This window comes from Stegodyphus dumicola, chromosome 11 (assembly GCF_044657685.1).
Source record: "Stegodyphus dumicola isolate Sdum_Otavi_A_Nest chromosome 11, ASM4465768v1".
Taxonomy (NCBI): domain Eukaryota; kingdom Metazoa; phylum Arthropoda; class Arachnida; order Araneae; family Eresidae; genus Stegodyphus; species Stegodyphus dumicola.
Window position 1 is genome coordinate 58,114,346 of NC_140778.1, and position 18,975 is coordinate 58,133,320.

General features: G+C 32.9%; 2 protein-coding genes across 2 annotated transcripts; both read left to right on the forward strand.

Moving 5' to 3' along the window:
* Positions 1-634: 634 nt before the first annotated feature.
* Positions 635-3,178, forward strand: LOC146994034 (THAP domain-containing protein 1-like). Its single transcript, XM_085826744.1, has 3 exons — positions 635-890; positions 1,532-1,730; positions 2,509-3,178. Exons 1-3 carry the CDS (start codon positions 820-822, stop codon positions 2,887-2,889), a joined length of 651 nt encoding a protein of 216 aa, XP_085682870.1. The 5' UTR covers positions 635-819; the 3' UTR covers positions 2,890-3,178.
* A 10,202-nt stretch (positions 3,179-13,380) lies between these two features.
* Positions 13,381-16,701, forward strand: LOC146994035 (THAP domain-containing protein 1-like). The gene is made up of 3 exons (XM_085826740.1): positions 13,381-14,237; positions 14,871-15,069; positions 15,848-16,701. Exons 1-3 carry the CDS (start codon positions 14,167-14,169, stop codon positions 16,226-16,228), a joined length of 651 nt encoding a protein of 216 aa, XP_085682866.1. The 5' UTR covers positions 13,381-14,166; the 3' UTR covers positions 16,229-16,701.
* Positions 16,702-18,975: the final 2,274 nt, after the last annotated feature.

The following is an 18,975-nucleotide window of genomic DNA, read 5'->3' on the forward strand; positions in this document are numbered from 1 at the left end:
TTTACTTAGGAACATTTGAGGGTATAATTAAAATCTGCTATTTTTATTATTCTGCATTAATTATTAGGTGATATTAATGAGTTCAAATTATATTTATCTCCAGATTTCATTTGTATGACAATATAGCACGAAAAAACACTAAGTCTGAAATATGAGTTTGCTGTAATACACAATACTTAAGTAATACATTTTAAACTAAGTCTTACAAATATATTCCATATAATAAACAAGATATTTAAGAAATGTCTGAAATTTATTCTATCCGTTGTTTACTGATAACATTAATGCATCTCTTCTGAATTCTGTTCATAGCTGGTACATTACGGCAAATATCACAACTGCTGTATTTCACGTAATTCTGATATCAATAAGCGTTATTTTCAAATAGAATAAGTACTGACACCATTGATTTAAGATGGTATTTCAATAATTAAAATTTTTATTATTCTGAGACATATAGTTCAATTTAAAACCTCCAACAACTCGCCCTTGTGTTTACGTTTCTTTTTGCCACTCTCATGGCTGTTGCCAACTCTCTCGCTTGGAATCAAGTTTCGCTGTGAGATGCGCGATCTATAGTATTACTATATCTAGGAGTAATACTAATAGATGGAGCACGCCTACTCTTTCAAACACGTAATTTTGATTCCAAATGAAGTTTGTGGCATCAGCCATGATAGTGGCAAGAAGCATGGTTCTTGTATGAGTTATCTATAGTAGTAAACATTACCTTTGGACATCCTTGTTTTTAATTTTTGTCTTTGATATGGTGAATTTTTTTTGTTTTTTCCGTTTCCTTAAATTTCCATAGGTTTAGCCATGCCGAAGTCTTGCGTTGCTTATAATTGTACTAATCGATTTGTGAAAGGAAATGGAATAAGTTTTCATAAGTAAGCATCAGGAACAAATTTTCCATTTGTAATATTTTTGTAATATATGAAAATTGTTTGCGAAATTTTAAACCATTTTCTTCATTCTTAATCAAGTTTTAAATATTGTAAATAATGTATTAAAGTAGATATGGACGGGTAAAATTAATAAATAAAAAAAATAAATAAATAAATAAATAAACTATGTGCTAGTTATTTAAATTTTTGTACTTTTGAGCTGAAATTTTGCCTGAATTCATTTTACTTATTAAAATATATTGTATGAAAAGACGTAACTCTCATATTTAGAAATAATATAAGTTTCATTATCGTGAGTAAGCTCTAAGTATATATTGGGAAAATTTATTAATATATACTACATCAAATAAGATGACTCACATATTAGAAATGACATAAGTTTTCTTATTCAGTAAATTTTATATATCTATTGCAAAATCTAAAATATAGGACGTAGAAATGGTTTTCTGAAACATTGGGTCAAAAATGTTAACATTAGTTAATTTTTGTTTATAAAAAAAATTATACTGCTGAATGTAGGATTTTTATATTCAAATTGTATTGTATTTGTTATTAGTAGTATTGTATTTTATTTAGTTTATTGTGTTTTTTCATAATATTTAAAGTTACTTATTATTTTATAGGTTTCCATTTTCTAACAGGGAAAGATTAAATAAGTGGGTTTCGTCATTACACAGGAAAGATTTTGTGCCAACCATGCATTCTTTTATTTGCTCCAAGCATTTCACACCTGATTGTTTTTATGAAAACCACATGTCCAGAAAAATCCTAAAAGAGAATGCAGTTCCAACCATTTTTGATTTTCCAGAGCATCTTAAAAAGGTACATGAAAACTTTTGACCTTTTTCCATTAAACAGGGATTATATTGTACTACAGAAGTATATAGCAGATGTGATACATAGTTTTTGCAATGCATTTTTATTATTTATAATTTTTAAATGAATATTTTCAGTAACTGAATTCACAGAGCCAGCATGCATTTTAAATTGGCTCTCTTACCTACAGAAGTTTGCCACCTCTGCCTAGCCTTAAAATTTTTATGTTAATTGTAATGATTCATTTAATGCTGAGTTTTCATGAAATAGTGTTGATTACATTTGACTGGTTATTATAAAGTAGTTGTATTATCATTGTTTTGTTATTAATGAATACATCTTTATACTCCTAAATAAAAATTTAGCTTATTTCTTTGCATGAATATGACATTTTTATTCTAATTGTAATGGATCTTTTAATACTGAGTTGTCATGAAACAGTGTTGATTTCATTTAACTAGTTGTTATAAAGTAATTATATTTTTAGTGCTTTGTTATTAATGAGTAAATATTTGTACTCTTAAATAAAAATTTAACTTATTTTTTATAATGAATATGGCAGGTAATTTATAATATTGTAAGCTGCTCAGCAGCAGTCTGTTAATAATAATATTTATGGAAAGGCAAGTATATATGGATTTGCAGCGATGTGTGGTATGCTAACATTCCTAATGCTGCCATAGTTTAGAGTCATCTATATATAGTTTTTAAAGGCAAACAGTTATAGCATGTATATTTTACAATGTTTTCAAGCATAATTTTGCATTTTCCTCATTTCTATTAGGTGGTAGCATCCAGAAAACCACCCACACAGCGTAATTTAGAAGTAAGTACATCTGAAGAAAATCATTTCAGTAATCAAACTTCTGATCATTCATATTTTATTTCTGAGAGCCCAAGGAAGCTGAAAAGAAAATATGAGAATATAATAGATAAAAAGAATGAGGAAATTGAAGAATTGAAGAAAAGAATTAAAGTTTGTAATTTGCGAGTATCAAGGAAAGCTGAAAAGATTAATAATTTGATTAATGTTATCGAAGACTTAAAAGAGAAAAATTTAGTTAATTGTCAAACTGCAGAACTGCTAGAACAAAACTTCAGTGAACTTAGTCTTCAGGTTTTGAAAAGCTCTCTCTCTCTTTTTTTATTCTCCAAAAGCCTATGAATATTGTAGGCAGACTTTGATGCCATCACTACCTCATCCTACCACAATTAGAAGATGGTATAATGTCATCAATGGATGTCCTGGTTTCACTGAAGAAGCTCTATCTGCTATAAGAGAAAGAGTTGATAAAATAAATTATGAAGTTTATGTAGCTCTTATATTTGATGAAATGTCAATAAGAAAGCATGTAGATTGGGATGGTAAAGAATTTTTTGGGTATGCCACATTTGGTAAAAATATCTGTAACAGTCAGCTTATTGAAGCTAAAGAAGCTCTAATATTTTTTATTGTGGGTATCAATGTACCATGGTCAATTCCAATTCCTTATTTTTTGATTGATAGCATAAATGCTGATGAAAAAGCAAACTTGATTAGACAAGCTATTCATATTCTGAATGATGTTAATGTGAATGTAATATCCATAACATTTGATGGCATATCTACGAACTTTTCAGCAGCTGAATTATTAGGCGCAAAATTACAAAATGCTTTAAGTATCAAACCATATTTTGCTAATCCAGCTAATCCTTCTAAAAATGTATATGTGATACCTGATGCATGTCATATGCTAAAATTGATGCGTAATGTTTTTGCGGAACGCTTGTTAATGGCTGAAAATGGGAATTTAATTCAGTGGAAGTATATTCAGGATTTAAATTCTCTTCAGAATGCTGAAGGATTACATTTAGGAAATAAATTGAATAGTTCGCATTTGAATTTTTATAGTAATAAAATGAAAGTTTCTTTAGCCGCTCAAGTATTTAGTAGATCAGTTGCAGAAGCACTTGAGTATGTTAACAATTTCTTAAAATTTCCTCAGTTTCAAGGTTGTGAATCAACTGTAGAGTTTCTCTTAAAAATAAATAATTTGTTTGATATATGTAACTCAAAAAATCCATTATCAAAACGCTCAAAAGCAGCTTTAAAAATCTCCAATCAGACTTTTTGGGAACCCTTATTAGAAGACTGTGAAAATTATTTACTTAAACTGAAAGACCTAAAAACTGGTAAGTATTTATATGAAACACAACGTAAAACTCCTGTTATTGGATTTTTATGCCTCTCAAAAAGCTTAAAAGGTATTTTTGAAGACTTGGTTTTAAGTGATAAATTGAAATATATAGCTACTTACAAAATGAGCCAAGATCACCTGGAGATGTATTTTTGCCGTATTCGCCAACGAGGTGGTTGGAACAATAACCCATCTGCGGTACAGTTTCGTGCTGCATATAAACAGTTATTAGTGCAGAATGACATAAAATCAAGCAAATCTGCCAATGTTACATCTCAGGACAATACAAAGCTTTTACCTTGTCTAACTGTTTTACCATCAGTAACTGAAACAGTATTTAAAAATATAACAGCTGAGAGATTATATAATTTTGTAGATGATGATGAGAATTTTGACATTGCAGACGATGAATTTCTTGATAGCTACTCGCAACTTTCTGAATATACAAATAGTATTATTGTTTATATCGCAGGTTATATCGTCAGAAAACTTGTAAAAAAGATTAAATGTCCTGATTGTTCAGAAGCTCTTTATCTTCAAAATGAGAGCTTGAGGAATGATACTTTTTTGCAACATAAAGATAAAGGTGGTTTAATAAAGCCGTCACAAGATGTGGTGACAATTTGCAATTTTGTAGAGAAATTGATTAGACAAGAACTAAACATGAATCAGGAAAAATTACCATCTGGTAACATTAAAGCAAAATTAAGTTTAAAAGTGTTAAAGTTTAGTTTAGGTAAATCATTTTTTGAGACTCTTTCAGTCCATGTGTTAGAAAGTTCATTTCCTGAAAATCATATTGTTTCACTTACAAAAGCTATAGTAAATGAATTTTTAAATATTCGTTTCCACCATCTCACAAAAATTGCCAATATCAAATTAAAGGGTAGAAATATTCGTCAAAAATGTACCAAGTTAGTGCTGTTTAAAAATCAATGAATTATGTATGTATGTAAACATTTCATATTACTCCAGTTAATCAGATTTAACAATAGCAATTAGTCCCTCAAAATTCTTTGCAGGAAGGAAAGAGCTTTTTTGAACTTTTAATTTCACTAAATTTAAAGGTTAACTTCTTTATGTGCTGCTGGAGGCAGAGACCGCAGAAAGAACATGGAATAAGTCAAATATCAAGATGCTAAATCAAGTTTATTTTTGCGTGACCTTGTATTAAAGGCACCAATAATAAATCTGTTTTGGCTGAATGCTTGAAAAATTAGAATGTAAAAGTTATTGCTAATATTAAAGTGTGAACAAATGTTATCTATGATTGTCTTACTAGTTAGTGTCTATAAACATTGTAATGATTTGCAGGACTTTGCATTTCTAAATGTTGCATATATGTTTTACTCCTCCCTGTTATCAAATAAATACAGAACATATTTCTTCCTTTGGTACTTTACTGTTATATGGGTACTAATAAAAAAACATTGCTAAAATACGTGATAACATGCCGAAGACGACAACAATGTGATCGGATGAACTATCTCGATTTTACGAGTGAAACAGCCAAATATTCACGTTATGATATGCAACCATTTTTAGAACTGTGCAAAACATAATTTGATAGATGACTTTAACATTACTTATATTACATAGATTATATAAACATTATTTGACTAAAAGTATATTTTTATAGAAAAAAAAATGGATTTCACAATCTGCAAGATACCTAAAGATGAGTAGGAGGCAGTTAATGAATCTAAGATTCATTAATGCTGTTATAATACAAAGTATCTTATATTTTTTGTGGCACCCGTATAGTGGAAAAGTACTAAAATTTTATATAACATATGGTACTTGCTGAGATTCATTCCATGCTAATGATTTTTTTTTTTTAATATATCATATTTTTTTAAATGCTATCAGAACTACATTAAAATTTTAATTTTGGCTTTAAAATATCTTTTGAACAAAGCATTTTTTCAACATGTAAATTAAATTAATTAAAGGTGTATTTTGAACAAATTAACAATATTTGTGCAATGTTCCATTAAATGGTCTATTACATATTTATGATTAAAAAGTGTTTTAAGTTTTCATATTTTGTGCTGAGAAGTCTATCAGACTAAATAAAAGAAATGACTTATTTTGCTTCAATATTATTTTATGTTGTAATTTGGTTATGATCCCACCATATTTGTAGCAGTCGTTTTAGAGGAAGTTTGAAAGAATATGTGTTTTCAGTACTCACCATATACTACAAATGTAGCATACAGAAATTTAAACTAATATGTGCTTAAAGTTTGAGATTATATCTGGCAAACAAATTCATTATATTTTAAGGCGGTTAATTCTTTAAGCCAAAACTTCTTAAAGGCATTAAATAGTCATTAACTTGGTGAATAAATCACCTCATAAATTAACTTACATAGAAATCCAGGTGGCTTTGAGTGTTGCTGTGTGTTGGTGTTATTGTGCCATTTTATGTCACTACATAAATTTCCTTAGGGGTGAGTGAGTGAGTGAGTGATTATGGCGCAAAAACCAGAGATGATTATGACGCGCCAAACAAAAGATGAGATGATTACAATTGATGACATTAAAATTCAATAAATAAAAACAAGTAGATAAATGTACCAAATCCAGAGGATGAAGTCATATAAAAACAAGTTAAAAGCACATATTAACATTCAAGACACAGTCTTCAAAACAAATTACATTTGGTAATAAAAGCCAATCTCTTTTAAATAATAAAATAAATTAGAATTGACCTCTCTTCCGATTAAACGGTCGAGAGGTAAGTCACAGCTATTAAAATATTTCTGGCGAAGACTATTAGAACATTGACACTCAATTAAAATATGACGAACAGATAAACAAACATTACAATTAAAACAAACAGGCTCATTTTCAGCTTTAAGAAGAGAGCTATGTGTGACTCTGGTATGACCAATTCTGAGTCGAGTCAAAAGAACGTCCTCTTTACGATTTCCAGCAAAGTCCCAATGCTCAATTCTAGGTTTGATGTTTCTCAACTTGTTGTGATGCTGAACATCCCAAATTTGCTGCCATTTTTTTCGTATCTTTCCCTTGATGACACAGCAGATGTCTCTAAAAGGGATAAGGCGACTGGACAGTTCGACAGCAGATTTTGCCGCGATGTCTGCAAGCTCGTTTCCCTTTATTCCCGTATGCCCGGGAACCCAGCAGTACAGGATTTCATATCCTCGTATCATTAAATTTCTATGAATTTTGAGAACATCCACTACCACAGGATTCTGAGCGTTGGGAAAAGCTTCCAAGGATTTAAGAGCACTATACGAGTCTGTGTAAACTATGAACTTTTTGTGGCAGAGCTTTGAGATGTACAAAAGAGCATAATATATTGCAGTTAGTTCAGATGTTAGGACAGAGAAAGCATGGTGCAGGCATCTGCCCTCTATGTAATTTTCAAATACAAAAGCCATCCCGACATGATCATTTGACTTTGATCCATCTGTGTATATCGGATAATAACTGCTATATTTGTGCCTGTGCTCAGCGAAAATTTGTCTGTAAACGATCTCGTTAGTGCTCGCCTTTACGTGATGTTTAAAAACATCAAGAAGCTGGATCCGTGAATTTTCCCAAGGTGGAATTTCAAAATTCTGTACTGCTTGGGGGTGCATATCAGAGAGGGAGAGTTCCTCAATGACAGGGCGAACTCTTAAAGGGAAAGTAGGAACACAGGATGGACGTGTTTCAAATAATGTGTTACACTCATTATCAAGTAAGCACAGCTTATTGGGATGTTCAGGTTGTGATAGAGTATTAAAATATTGCAAAAGGGACAATTGCTCACGCCTCAGATAAAGTGATGGTTCGTTACAGTCAACATATAGGCTCTGCACAGGAGAAGTCCTGAAAGCTCCTGAACAAATCCGCAGACCTTGATGGTGAACAAGATCCAGTTTTAACAAAACAGATGATCGAGCGGATCCATAAACAACTGAGCCATAGTCCAGTTTAGAGCGGATAAGCGCTCTGTAAATGCGAAGCATGGAGCAACGCTCTGCACCCCAGGAGGTGTTCGCCAACACTTTTAAAATATTTAGTGTTTTTAGACACTTCTTTCTCAGGTTTAAAACATGAGAAAGGAAAGTCAATTTTCGGTCGAACGTCACTCCTAAAAATTTTACTTCAGGCGCAACTGGAATAATTGTACCTTTTAGATATAACTCAGGTTCAGGATGGAGACCTCGCTTCCTACAAAAGTGCACGCAGACAGTTTTCTGTTTCGAAAATGTAAATCCCTGTTTGTCTGACCATTCTTGGATCTTAATCAGAGCCATCTGCATTTGCCTCTCTACATATCTCATGTCTGCTCCTCGACAGCTAATCTGCAGATCATCAACATATAGAGATCCCAAGATGGTGGGAGGAAGTTCTTTTAGTACAGAATTTATTTTTAAACTAAATAGGGTTACACTGAGCACACAGCCTTGAGGCACACCCTCTTCCTGTTCAAAAACATCCGAAAAAACAGAGCCAATTCTTACTTGAAAAGTTCTAGTGTTCAAGAAATTTTGAATGAAAATTGGTAGGTTGCCGCGCAAGCCACTCTCGTGAAGATCCCGGAGTATACCGTATCTCCATGCCTTATCATAAGCTTTTTCAATGTCGAAGAATATCGAGACAAGGTGGCTTCTTCTTACAAATGCTTTTCGAATAGATGTCTCTAAGAGGAGCATGTTATCTACAGTTGTTCTTCCCTTTCGAAAACCACTCTGATAAGGCGATATAATATCATTCTTTTCCAAGAAGTAGACTAGGCGGCTGTTTACCATCTTTTCAAACAGTTTGCAGAGGCAACTCGTAAGGGCAATTGGCCGATAGTTGGAGGGATTCCTTAGATCTTTCCCTGGCTTAGGAATAGGAATGACAACAGCTTTCCTCCATGCACTGGGAAAGGCATGCTCCTTCCACACCCTATTGTAAAGAGTGAGAAGGGCATTCAGTGACTTACAGGACAGATGCTTTAGCATTTCATAATTCACTCCATCAAGACCCGGAGAAGACCTATGTGTCTGCAATAAAGCACTCCTTAATTCAAGCATAGTAAAGTCTCTATTGTAAGGCTCAGATTTGGAAGAGTTGAATGCGATGGGATTTATTTCAGAGTGCTGCTTCATAGAAAGAAATGCAGGTGTATAGTTTCTGCTGGAAGAAACGGAAGCAAATGTCTCACCAATAGTATTCGCAATTTCTTCTATGGAGCTAATCACTCGGCCATCTTTTTCCAAAAAGGAAAGTGAGTGGTCTTTATATATGCCGCATGCTTTTTGAACTCTTTCCCAAACCCGCTTGCTAGGCGTGGAGGATGTTATTGACGACACATATGAAATCCAGGAATCCCTCTGGCTCTGCCTTCTTACTTTTCGTGCATTTGCTTTGGCTCTTTTAAAGGCTATGAGGTTTCGCAGAGTAGAATATCTACGAAAAATACCCCATGCTTTTTTCTGTTTTTTCAGTGCTTCATGACAGTCGCGATTCCACCATGGTTTTGAATATTTTAGTAGTTTTCCTGATGTTCTAGGAATCGAAAGCATAGCTGCCTGAATAATAGTATTAGTAACAGCTTCAACAGCGTCATCGATATGCGCATCTTCTACCATTTCATCTGTGAGCTCTGCAATGGAAGAAAAGAGTTCCCAGTCTGCCCTGTCCAGTATGAATCGAGGGGATCTCGACATGGGGTTTGCTCCTCTTCGTGCAAGAGACACAAGAATGGGATAATGATCACTGTTGTAAAGATCTTTACCGACATTAAAAGTGCAAAAAGGCAACAGAGATGGTGAACAGATGGCAAGGTCGAGAGCATGGAATGTTTTTGAAGGCTCATGGAAGTAAGTATCTTGCCCATTATTGAGGAGGCAAAGGCTATGATCTTCGATCATCTGCTCAATTTGTCTTCCTCGGCAATTAGTATCCTTACTACCCCAGAGCGGACTATGGCCGTTAAAATCTCCTATTATGATGAAAGGCTCAGGCAGCTGCTCTAAAAGACCATTTAAATCTTGCTGATCAATATGCTCATTTGGAGGCAAATACAGAGAAACGACTGTAAGAACAAAATCAAAATTTGTTTGAGTAGCGACAACTTGGAGGCATGTCGTCAAAGAAAGCACATTTGAGGGATAATCCAGTGAGGTGAGGAGACCTACACCTCCACTGGCACGCTCACCTGCAAGGTTATCTTTCCTGACGAAGGAAAACCTCCGAAGTTTTGCCTGTTGTTCTGGTTTTAGATTTGTTTCCTGTACTGCGAAGCCTACAGGATGATAAGCATTAATTATGGCTTTGATGTCGAGCAAATTTCGGTGGAAACCGCGACAGTTCCATGAGACGAGGGTGGCCATTATGTCTGGTTTTTGTTCTTCCTGTGCTCTTGTTTGGTTTTTCGTGGAAGTAGATGCCTGGGAAATTCTAGACCCTCCTCTACTTCCATAGTGTCTGAATCCGCAGATTCAGAAATCATTTCGTCAAAAGAGCTATTGCTGGGACTTCTGTTTTTATTAATTATTTTGTGACTTTCAATTTTAGGTTTACTTTGAATGACTGTTTCTTTTTTTTTGTATTAAATGAGTTGCATTTTCCGTTTTCTTGGTGGATGTGGTTGGTTGGGTTTTATTTGGTTTAGTCTGCGTGCCTATTGATGTTTGGGTGGCAATGCTACGTGTTGTTTTAACTGCACTGGCATAAGATTTGTTTGATTGGAGCTGTGTGCTTTGAACTAGTTTTCTGGCTTCAGCATACGAGATGTTCCTGGTAACTTTAAGAGTCTGTACTTCTTTTTCGGATTTCCATTTTGGGCAGAGGCGTGAAAATGCTGGGTGCTGACCCTTGCAATTTATACACGAAGGCGCAGCGGTACAATTTTCCGAATCGTGGCCAATCTGTGAGCATCGGGCGCATGTGAGGCTGCCACGACAAGACGTCTTAGAATGGCCGAAACGCTGGCATTGGAAGCATCGCATAGGGTTGGGAATATAAGGTCTTACAGGACAATTTAAATATCCGGCCTTAATATTCTTAGGCAGATCAGGCGTGTTGAAGGTAAGGATCACGTGTTTCGTATCGATCAACTTACCTTCCTTACGCATCTTGATCCGCCTAGCACCGCAGACATTTTGGTCGGATAGCTCGGAAGCGATCTCTTCTTCAGGAACGTACAGAAGGTCGAATTCCGATATTACGCCACGACAATAATTCAGTGTCTTATGTGCTGTTACAGTGACATTCGCTTGCCCAAGTTTAGTAATCTGAAGTAAAGAAGCAGACTGGATGGCTGAGTTTGTATCAATAAGCAAGTCTCCGGAGCGGAGACGCTTTATGTTTCTCGGCTCACCAATACAAGACTGGATGTATTTATTTATTACGAAAGGAGACATCTTATGCATTTCGCCAGAAGGACTAGAGATGACTAGGAAACGGGGACTATTGTGATGATTTTTTTATTTGCATCTGTCCGTAATTTTTTTGCAGAATTTTCAGAACTAGGTTGAGTGACAGGTTGAGTGACTGGTTTAGTAGTAGACGTTTCAGAGCTAGGTTGAATGATTGGTTTATTAGTAGATGGTTCAGAGCTAGGTTGAGTGACTGGTTTAGCAGTATACGTTTCAGAACTAGGTTGAGTGACTGGTTTAGCTGTAGACGTTTCAGAACTAGTTTGAATGACTGGAGTTACCTCGAAATCTTTAATTAAGTAGATATGAGAAGAAGCCATAGTGAAAGAATAAAGATTCGGGTCCGACGGCCCCGCCCACCACGGAGCCCAACAAGGGAACACAGATTCCTGTGTTAGGGCTAGCCGGACCTATACGCAAACTGGAGCCCCACAGTCGGCTTTCCCGAAAGCAGGTACTCCCGAGAGCTTGACCCCAAGCCACTGACACAAGGACTAGTGACCAGCCGATTGACACCCGTGAGGACGACTAAGGTGCCTCCCGTTTAGCTGAAGCAGAGGCCAAAGTAGTGTGTTGGGGACAGTACCTCACCCCTCAACTACCAGGACCCTCCTTTCCAGCGACACGGGTCTCCACGCACGGCAAACACGTGGGCAGTTTTCTCGCCACTCGAAGACTAGAGACAAGGGCTGTTCCAGTCTCTCGTGACGAGCCCCAAACTCCGTAGAGAGAAACCACGAGGGAGAAGAGAAGGGAAAAAGTTCCAGCAAAGAGGAGAGGAGACGGAAAAGAGGATAGATCACTGGGGCTCCAGGATCGTGACACCCGTCTCATCAAGAAGATGATCCCCTGAAGGGCTAGGGTACCTCGGGATTGCCACACCCGTACTCACAGAAGTGAGCCCCCTGAGGGGAAATTTCCTTAGGAATCGAAATAGGTTCATGTATAGATATGTGGTGTTTTTAGCACACCATTTTGTTAGTTTTCAGTCTTTTGATAAAAAAATATTTTTAAAATGAATTTCTCTTGATTTTTTATATTTGAAAGAAATGTCTCACGTAAAACAGTCACTAGCATCTATGATAAAAAACAAGAAGTAACCTGTTTATGGCAATTCAGTCGAGTGGGCACATAGTAATTTAGGTTAGCCTTATATATCATGGATACGAAGTACCGTATGAGGTATTTTACATGGATATGGTGTATATTGTATCATACACATGGACTTTTGTCACCTGTATGAAAAAGCATATTGAAATGGCATGTTGCGTCAGTTTCACTATAAATGGGTTATCACCTTTTTAAATTGTTGTTGTCACCTAATATTATCACCCTGTATTATATTTAAAAAAAAATAAAATAATGAAGAATTTGCATGTATGTATGTATATTTCTCACACTGTGAAAAAGCAATTGTACTTAGACCCATCAAATTTTGAATAACATAATCTTCAACTCGAACCTCCTGGTAGCCTGAGTTTTGGAACAAACTCAACAATTTCAAAGTGAGCAATCACAATACTATAGCAAAAGAAAAACATTTTTATCTCCAGCGCATTACGAGACTATCTGTCGGAAATTCTTAAGATATGCTATTTTTAAATATTCTGTGATATTGCTTTTGAATTTAATTTTATGTGGTTTAAGTGCGAAGAACATGATATTTAATAATAAATAAAGGTAACACACAAAATGTTTAAAAAAAAAAAAAAACTTTAGGAGTAATATAAAATCTGAAAAATTTCAGATTTTTCTTTTTTTTTTTTTTTTTTTTTTTTTTTTTTTTTTTGCGACTGCAAATATTCAAAAATATTTTGTTGTTGACATGCTATTTTTTTCAACTAACTAGAAGCTTATTTATATTAATGATCCACTGTGAAACTGCAATTCATAACTTACCTATTTTTCATTAAAAAAAATCTTTATATGACATCATTCAGAAAAAATTTCACAATAATAGGCATAAAATAACATATCCGGAAATAATAGCATTAAAAGCAAATCATATCTCTAGCTATAGGATAAATATCACATTTATTTACAATACATTTTTGGTAGTTTACTTAGGAACATTTGAGGGTATAATTAAAATCTGCTATTTTTATTATTCTGCATTAATTATTAGGTGATATTAATGAGTTCAAATTATATTTATCTCCAGATTTCATTTGTATGACAATATAGCACGAAAAAACACTAAGTCTGAAATATGAGTTTGCTGTAATACACAATACTTAAGTAATACATTTTAAACTAAGTCTTACAAATATATTCCTTATAATAAACAAGATATTTAAGAAATGTCTGAAATTTATTCTATCCGTTGTTTACTGATAACATTAATGCATCTCTTCTGAATTCTGTTCATAGCTGGTACATTACGGCAAATATCACAACTGCTGTATTTCACGTAATTCTGATATCAATAAGCGTTATTTTCAAATAGAATAAGTACTGACACCATTGATTTAAGATGGTATTTCAATAATTAAAATTTTTATTATTCTGAGACATATAGTTCAATTTAAAACCTCCAACAACTCGCCCTTGTGTTTACGTTTCTTTTTGCCACTCTCATGGCTGTTGCCAACTCTCTCGCTTGGAATCAAGTTTCGCTGTGAGATGCGCGATCTATAGTATTACTATATCTATGAGTAATACTAATAGATGGAGCACGCCTACTCTTTCAAACACGTAATTTTGATTCCAAATGAAGTTTGTGGGATCAGCCATGATAGTGGCAAGAAGCATGGTTCTTGTATGAGTTATCTATAGTAGTAAACATTACCTTTCGACATCCTTGTTTTTAATTTTTGTCTTTGATATGGTGAATTTTTTTTGTTTTTTCCGTTTCCTTAAATTTCCATAGGTTTAGCCATGCCGAAGTCTTGCGTTGCTTATAATTGTACTAATCGATTTGTGAAAGGAAATGGAATAAGTTTTCATAAGTAAGCATCAGGAACAAATTTTCCATTTGTAATATTTTTGTAATATATGAAAATTGTTTGCGAAATTTTAAACCATTTTCTTCATTCTTAATCAAGTTTTAAATATTGTAAATAATGTATTAAAGTAGATATGGACGGGTAAAATTAAGAAATAAAAAAAATAAATAAATAAACTATGTGCTAGTTATTTAAATTTTTGTACTTTTGAGCTGAAATTTTGCCTGAATTCATTTTACTTATTAAAATATATTGTATGAAAAGACGTAACTCTCATATTTAGAAATAATATAAGTTTCATTATCGTGAGTAAGCTCTAAGTATATATTGGGAAAATTTATTAATATATACTACATCAAATAAGATGACTCACATATTAGAAATGACATAAGTTTTCTTATTCAGTAAATTTTATATATCTATTGCAAAATCTAAAATATAGGAGGTAGAAATGGTTTTCTGAAACATTGGGTCAAAAATGTTAACATTAGTTAATTTTTGTTTATAAAAAAAATTATACTGCTGAATGTAGGATTTTTATATTCAAATTGTATTGTATTTGTTATTAGTAGTATTGTATTTTATTTAGTTTATTGTGTTTTTTCATAATATTTAAAGTTACTTATTATTTTATAGGTTTCCATTTTCTAACAGGGAAAGATTAAATAAGTGGGTTTCGTCATTACACAGGAAAGATTTTGTGCCAACCATGCATTCTTTTATTTGCTCCAAGCATTTCACACCTGATTGTTTTTATGAAAACCACATGTCCAGAAAAATCCTAAAAGAGAATGCAGTTCCAACCATTTTTGATTTTCCAGAGCATCTTAAAAAGGTACATGAAAACTTTTGACCTTTTTCCATTAAACAGGGATTATATTGTACTACAGAAGTATATAGCAGATGTGATACATAGTTTTTGCAATGCATTTTTATTATTTATAATTTTTAAATGAATATTTTCAGTAACTGAATTCACAGAGCCAGCATGCATTTTAAATTGTCTCTCTTACCTACAGAAGTTTGCCACCTCTGCCTAGCCTTAAAATTTTTATGTTAATTGTAATGATTCATTTAATGCTGAGTTTTCATGAAATAGTGTTGATTACATTTGACTGGTTATTATAAAGTAGTTGTATTATCATTGTTTTGTTATTAATGAATACATCTTTATACTCCTAAATAAAAATTTAGCTTATTTCTTTGCATGAATATGACATTTTTATTCTAATTGTAATGGATCTTTTAATACTGAGTTGTCATGAAACAGTGTTGATTTCATTTAACTAGTTGTTATAAAGTAATTATATTTTTAGTGCTTTGTTATTAATGAGTAAATATTTGTACTCTTAAATAAAAATTTAACTTATTTTTTATAATGAATATGGCAGGTAATTTATAATATTGTAAGCTGCTCAGCAGCAGTCTGTTAATAATAATATTTATGGAAAGGCAAGTATATATGGATTTGCAGCGATGTGTGGTATGCTAACATTCCTAATGCTGCCATAGTTTAGAGTCATCTATATATAGTTTTTAAAGGCAAACAGTTATAGCATGTATATTTTACAATGTTTTCAAGCATAATTTTGCATTTTCCTCATTTCTATTAGGTGGTAGCATCCAGAAAACCACCCACACAGCGTAATTTAGAAGTAAGTACATCTGAAGAAAATCATTTCAGTAATCAAACTTCTGATCATTCATATTTTATTTCTGAGAGCCCAAGGAAGCTGAAAAGAAAATATGAGAATATAATAGATAAAAAGAATGAGGAAATTGAAGAATTGAAGAAAAGAATTAAAGTTTGTAATTTGCGAGTATCAAGGAAAGCTGAAAAGATTAATAATTTGATTAATGTTATCGAAGACTTAAAAGAGAAAAATTTAGTTAATTGTCAAACTGCAGAACTGCTAGAACAAAACTTCAGTGAACTTAGTCTTCAGGTTTTGAAAAACTCTCTCTCTCTTTTTTTATTCTCCAAAAGCCTATGAATATTGTAGGCAGACTTTGATGCCATCACTACCTCATCCTACCACAATTAGAAGATGGTATAATGTCATCAATGGATGTCCTGGTTTCACTGAAGAAGCTCTATCTGCTATAAGAGAAAGAGTTGATAAAATAAATTATGAAGTTTATGTAGCTCTTATATTTGATGAAATGTCAATAAGAAAGCATGCAGATTGGGATGGTAAAGAATTTTTTGGGTATGCCACATTTGGTAAAAATATCTGTAACAGTCAGCTTATTGAAGCTAAAGAAGCTCTAATATTTTTTATTGTGGGTATCAATGTACCATGGTCAATTCCAATTGCTTATTTTTTGATTGATAGCATAAATGCTGATGAAAAAGCAAACTTGATTAGACAAGCTATTCATATTCTGAATGATGTTAATGTGAATGTAATATCCATAACATTTGATGGCATATCTACGAACTTTTGAGCAGCTGAATTATTAGGCGCAAAATTACAAAATGCTTTAAGTATCAAACCATATTTTGCTAATCCAGCTAATCCTTCTAAAAATGTATATGTGATACCTGATGCATGTCATATGCTAAAATTGATGCGTAATGTTTTTGCGGAACGCTTGTTAATGGCTGAAAATGGGAATTTAATTCAGTGGAAGTATATTCAGGATTTAAATTCTCTTCAGAATGCTGAAGGATTACATTTAGGAAATAAATTGAATAGTTCGCATTTGAATTTTTATAGTAATAAAATGAAAGTTTCTTTAGCCGCTCAAGTATTTAGTAGATGAGTTGCAGAAGCACTTGAGTATGTTAACAATTTCTTAAAATTTCCTCAGTTTCAAGGTTGTGAATCAACTGTAGAGTTTCTCTTAAAAATAAATAATTTGTTTGATATATGTAACTCAAAAAATCCATTATCAAAAGGCTCAAAAGCAGCTTTAAAAATCTCCAATCAGACTTTTTGGGAACCCTTATTAGAAGACTGTGAAAATTATTTACTTAAACTGAAAGACCTAAATACTGGTAAGTATTTATATGAAACACAACGTAAAACTCCTGTTATTGGATTTTTATGCCTCTCAAAAAGCTTAAAAGGTATTTTTGAAGACTTGGTTTTAAGTGATAAATTGAAATATATAGCTACTTACAAAATGAGCCAAGATCACCTGGAGATGTTTTTTTCCCGTATTCGCCAACGAGGTGGTTGGAACAATAACCCATCTGCGGTACAGTTTCGTGCTGCATATAAACAGTTATTAGTGCAGAATGACATAAAATCAAGCAAATCTGCCAATGTTACATCTCAGGACAATACAAAGCTTTTACCTTGTCTAACTGTTTTACCATCAGTAACTGAAACAGTATTTAAAAATATAACAGCTGAGAGATTATATAATTTTGTAGATGATGATGAGAATTTTGACAGTGCAGACGATGAATTTCTTGATAGCTACTCGCAACTTTCTGAATATACAAATAGTATTATTGTTTATATCGCAGGTTATATCGTCAGAAAACTTGTAAAAAAGATTAAATGTCCTGATTGTTCAGAAGCTCTTTATCTTCAAAATGAGAGCTTGAGGAATGATACTTTTTTGCAACATAAAGATAAAGGTGGTTTAATAAAGCCGTCACAAGATGTGGTGACAATTTGCAATTTTGTAGAGAAATTGATTAGACAAGAACTAAACATGAATCAGGAAAAATTACCATCTGGTAACATTAAAGCAAAATTAAGTTTAAAAGTGTTAAAGTTTAGTTTAGGTAAATCATTTTTTGAGACTCTTTCAGTCCATGTGTTAGAAAGTTCATTTCCTGAAAATCATATTGTTTCACTTACAAAAGCTATAGTAAATGAATTTTTAAATATTCGTTTCCACCATCTCACAAAAATTGCCAATATCAAATTAAAGGGTAGAAATATTCGTCAAAAATGTACCAAGTTAGTGCTGTTTAAAAATCAATGAATTATGTATGTATGTAAACATTTCATATTACTCCAGTTAATCAGATTTAACAATAGCAATTAGTCCCTCAAAATTCTTTGCAGGAAGGAAAGAGCTTTTTTGAACTTTTAATTTCACTAAATTTAAAGGTTAACTTCTTTATGTGCTGCTGGAGGCAGAGACCGCAGAAAGAACATGGAATAAGTCAAATATCAAGATGCTAAATCAAGTTTATTTTTGCGTGACCTTGTATTAAAGGCACCAATAATAAATCTGTTTTGGCTGAATGCTTGAAAAATTAGAATGTAAAAGTTATTGCTAATATTAAAGTGTGAACAAATGTTATCTATGATTGTCTTACTAGTTAGTGTCTATAAACATTGTAATGATTTGCAGGACTTTGCATTTCTAAATGTTGCATATATGTTTTACTCCTCCCTGTTATCAAATAAATACAGAACATATTTCTTCCTTTGGTACTTTACTGTTATATGGGTACTAATAAAAAAACATTGCTAAAATACGTGATAACATGCCGAAGACGACAACAATGTGATCGGATGAACTATCTCGATTTTACGAGTGAAACAGCCAAATATTCACGTTATGATATGCAACCATTTTTAGAACTGTGCAAAACATAATTTGATAGATGACTTTAACATTACTTATATTACATAGATTATATAAACATTATTTGACTAAAAGTATATTTTTATAGAAAAAAAAATGGATTTCACAATCTGCAAGATACCTAAAGATGAGTAGGAGGCAGTTAATGAATCTAAGATTCATTAATGCTGTTATAATACAAAGT

Excerpts from the sequence above, each read along its gene's own strand:
- LOC146994034 (XM_085826744.1), top strand. The coding sequence starts at position 820 with ATGCCGAAGTCTTGCGTTGCTTATAATTGTACTAATCGATTTGTGAAA. Across the intron at positions 891-1,531 it reads AATGGAATAAGTTTTCATAA|GTTTCCATTTTCTAACAGGG; the intron begins GTAAGCATCAGG and ends ATTATTTTATAG. Across the intron at positions 1,731-2,508 it reads TTCCAGAGCATCTTAAAAAG|GTGGTAGCATCCAGAAAACC; the intron begins GTACATGAAAAC and ends CATTTCTATTAG.
- LOC146994035 (XM_085826740.1), top strand. The coding sequence starts at position 14,167 with ATGCCGAAGTCTTGCGTTGCTTATAATTGTACTAATCGATTTGTGAAA. Across the intron at positions 14,238-14,870 it reads AATGGAATAAGTTTTCATAA|GTTTCCATTTTCTAACAGGG; the intron begins GTAAGCATCAGG and ends ATTATTTTATAG. Across the intron at positions 15,070-15,847 it reads TTCCAGAGCATCTTAAAAAG|GTGGTAGCATCCAGAAAACC; the intron begins GTACATGAAAAC and ends CATTTCTATTAG.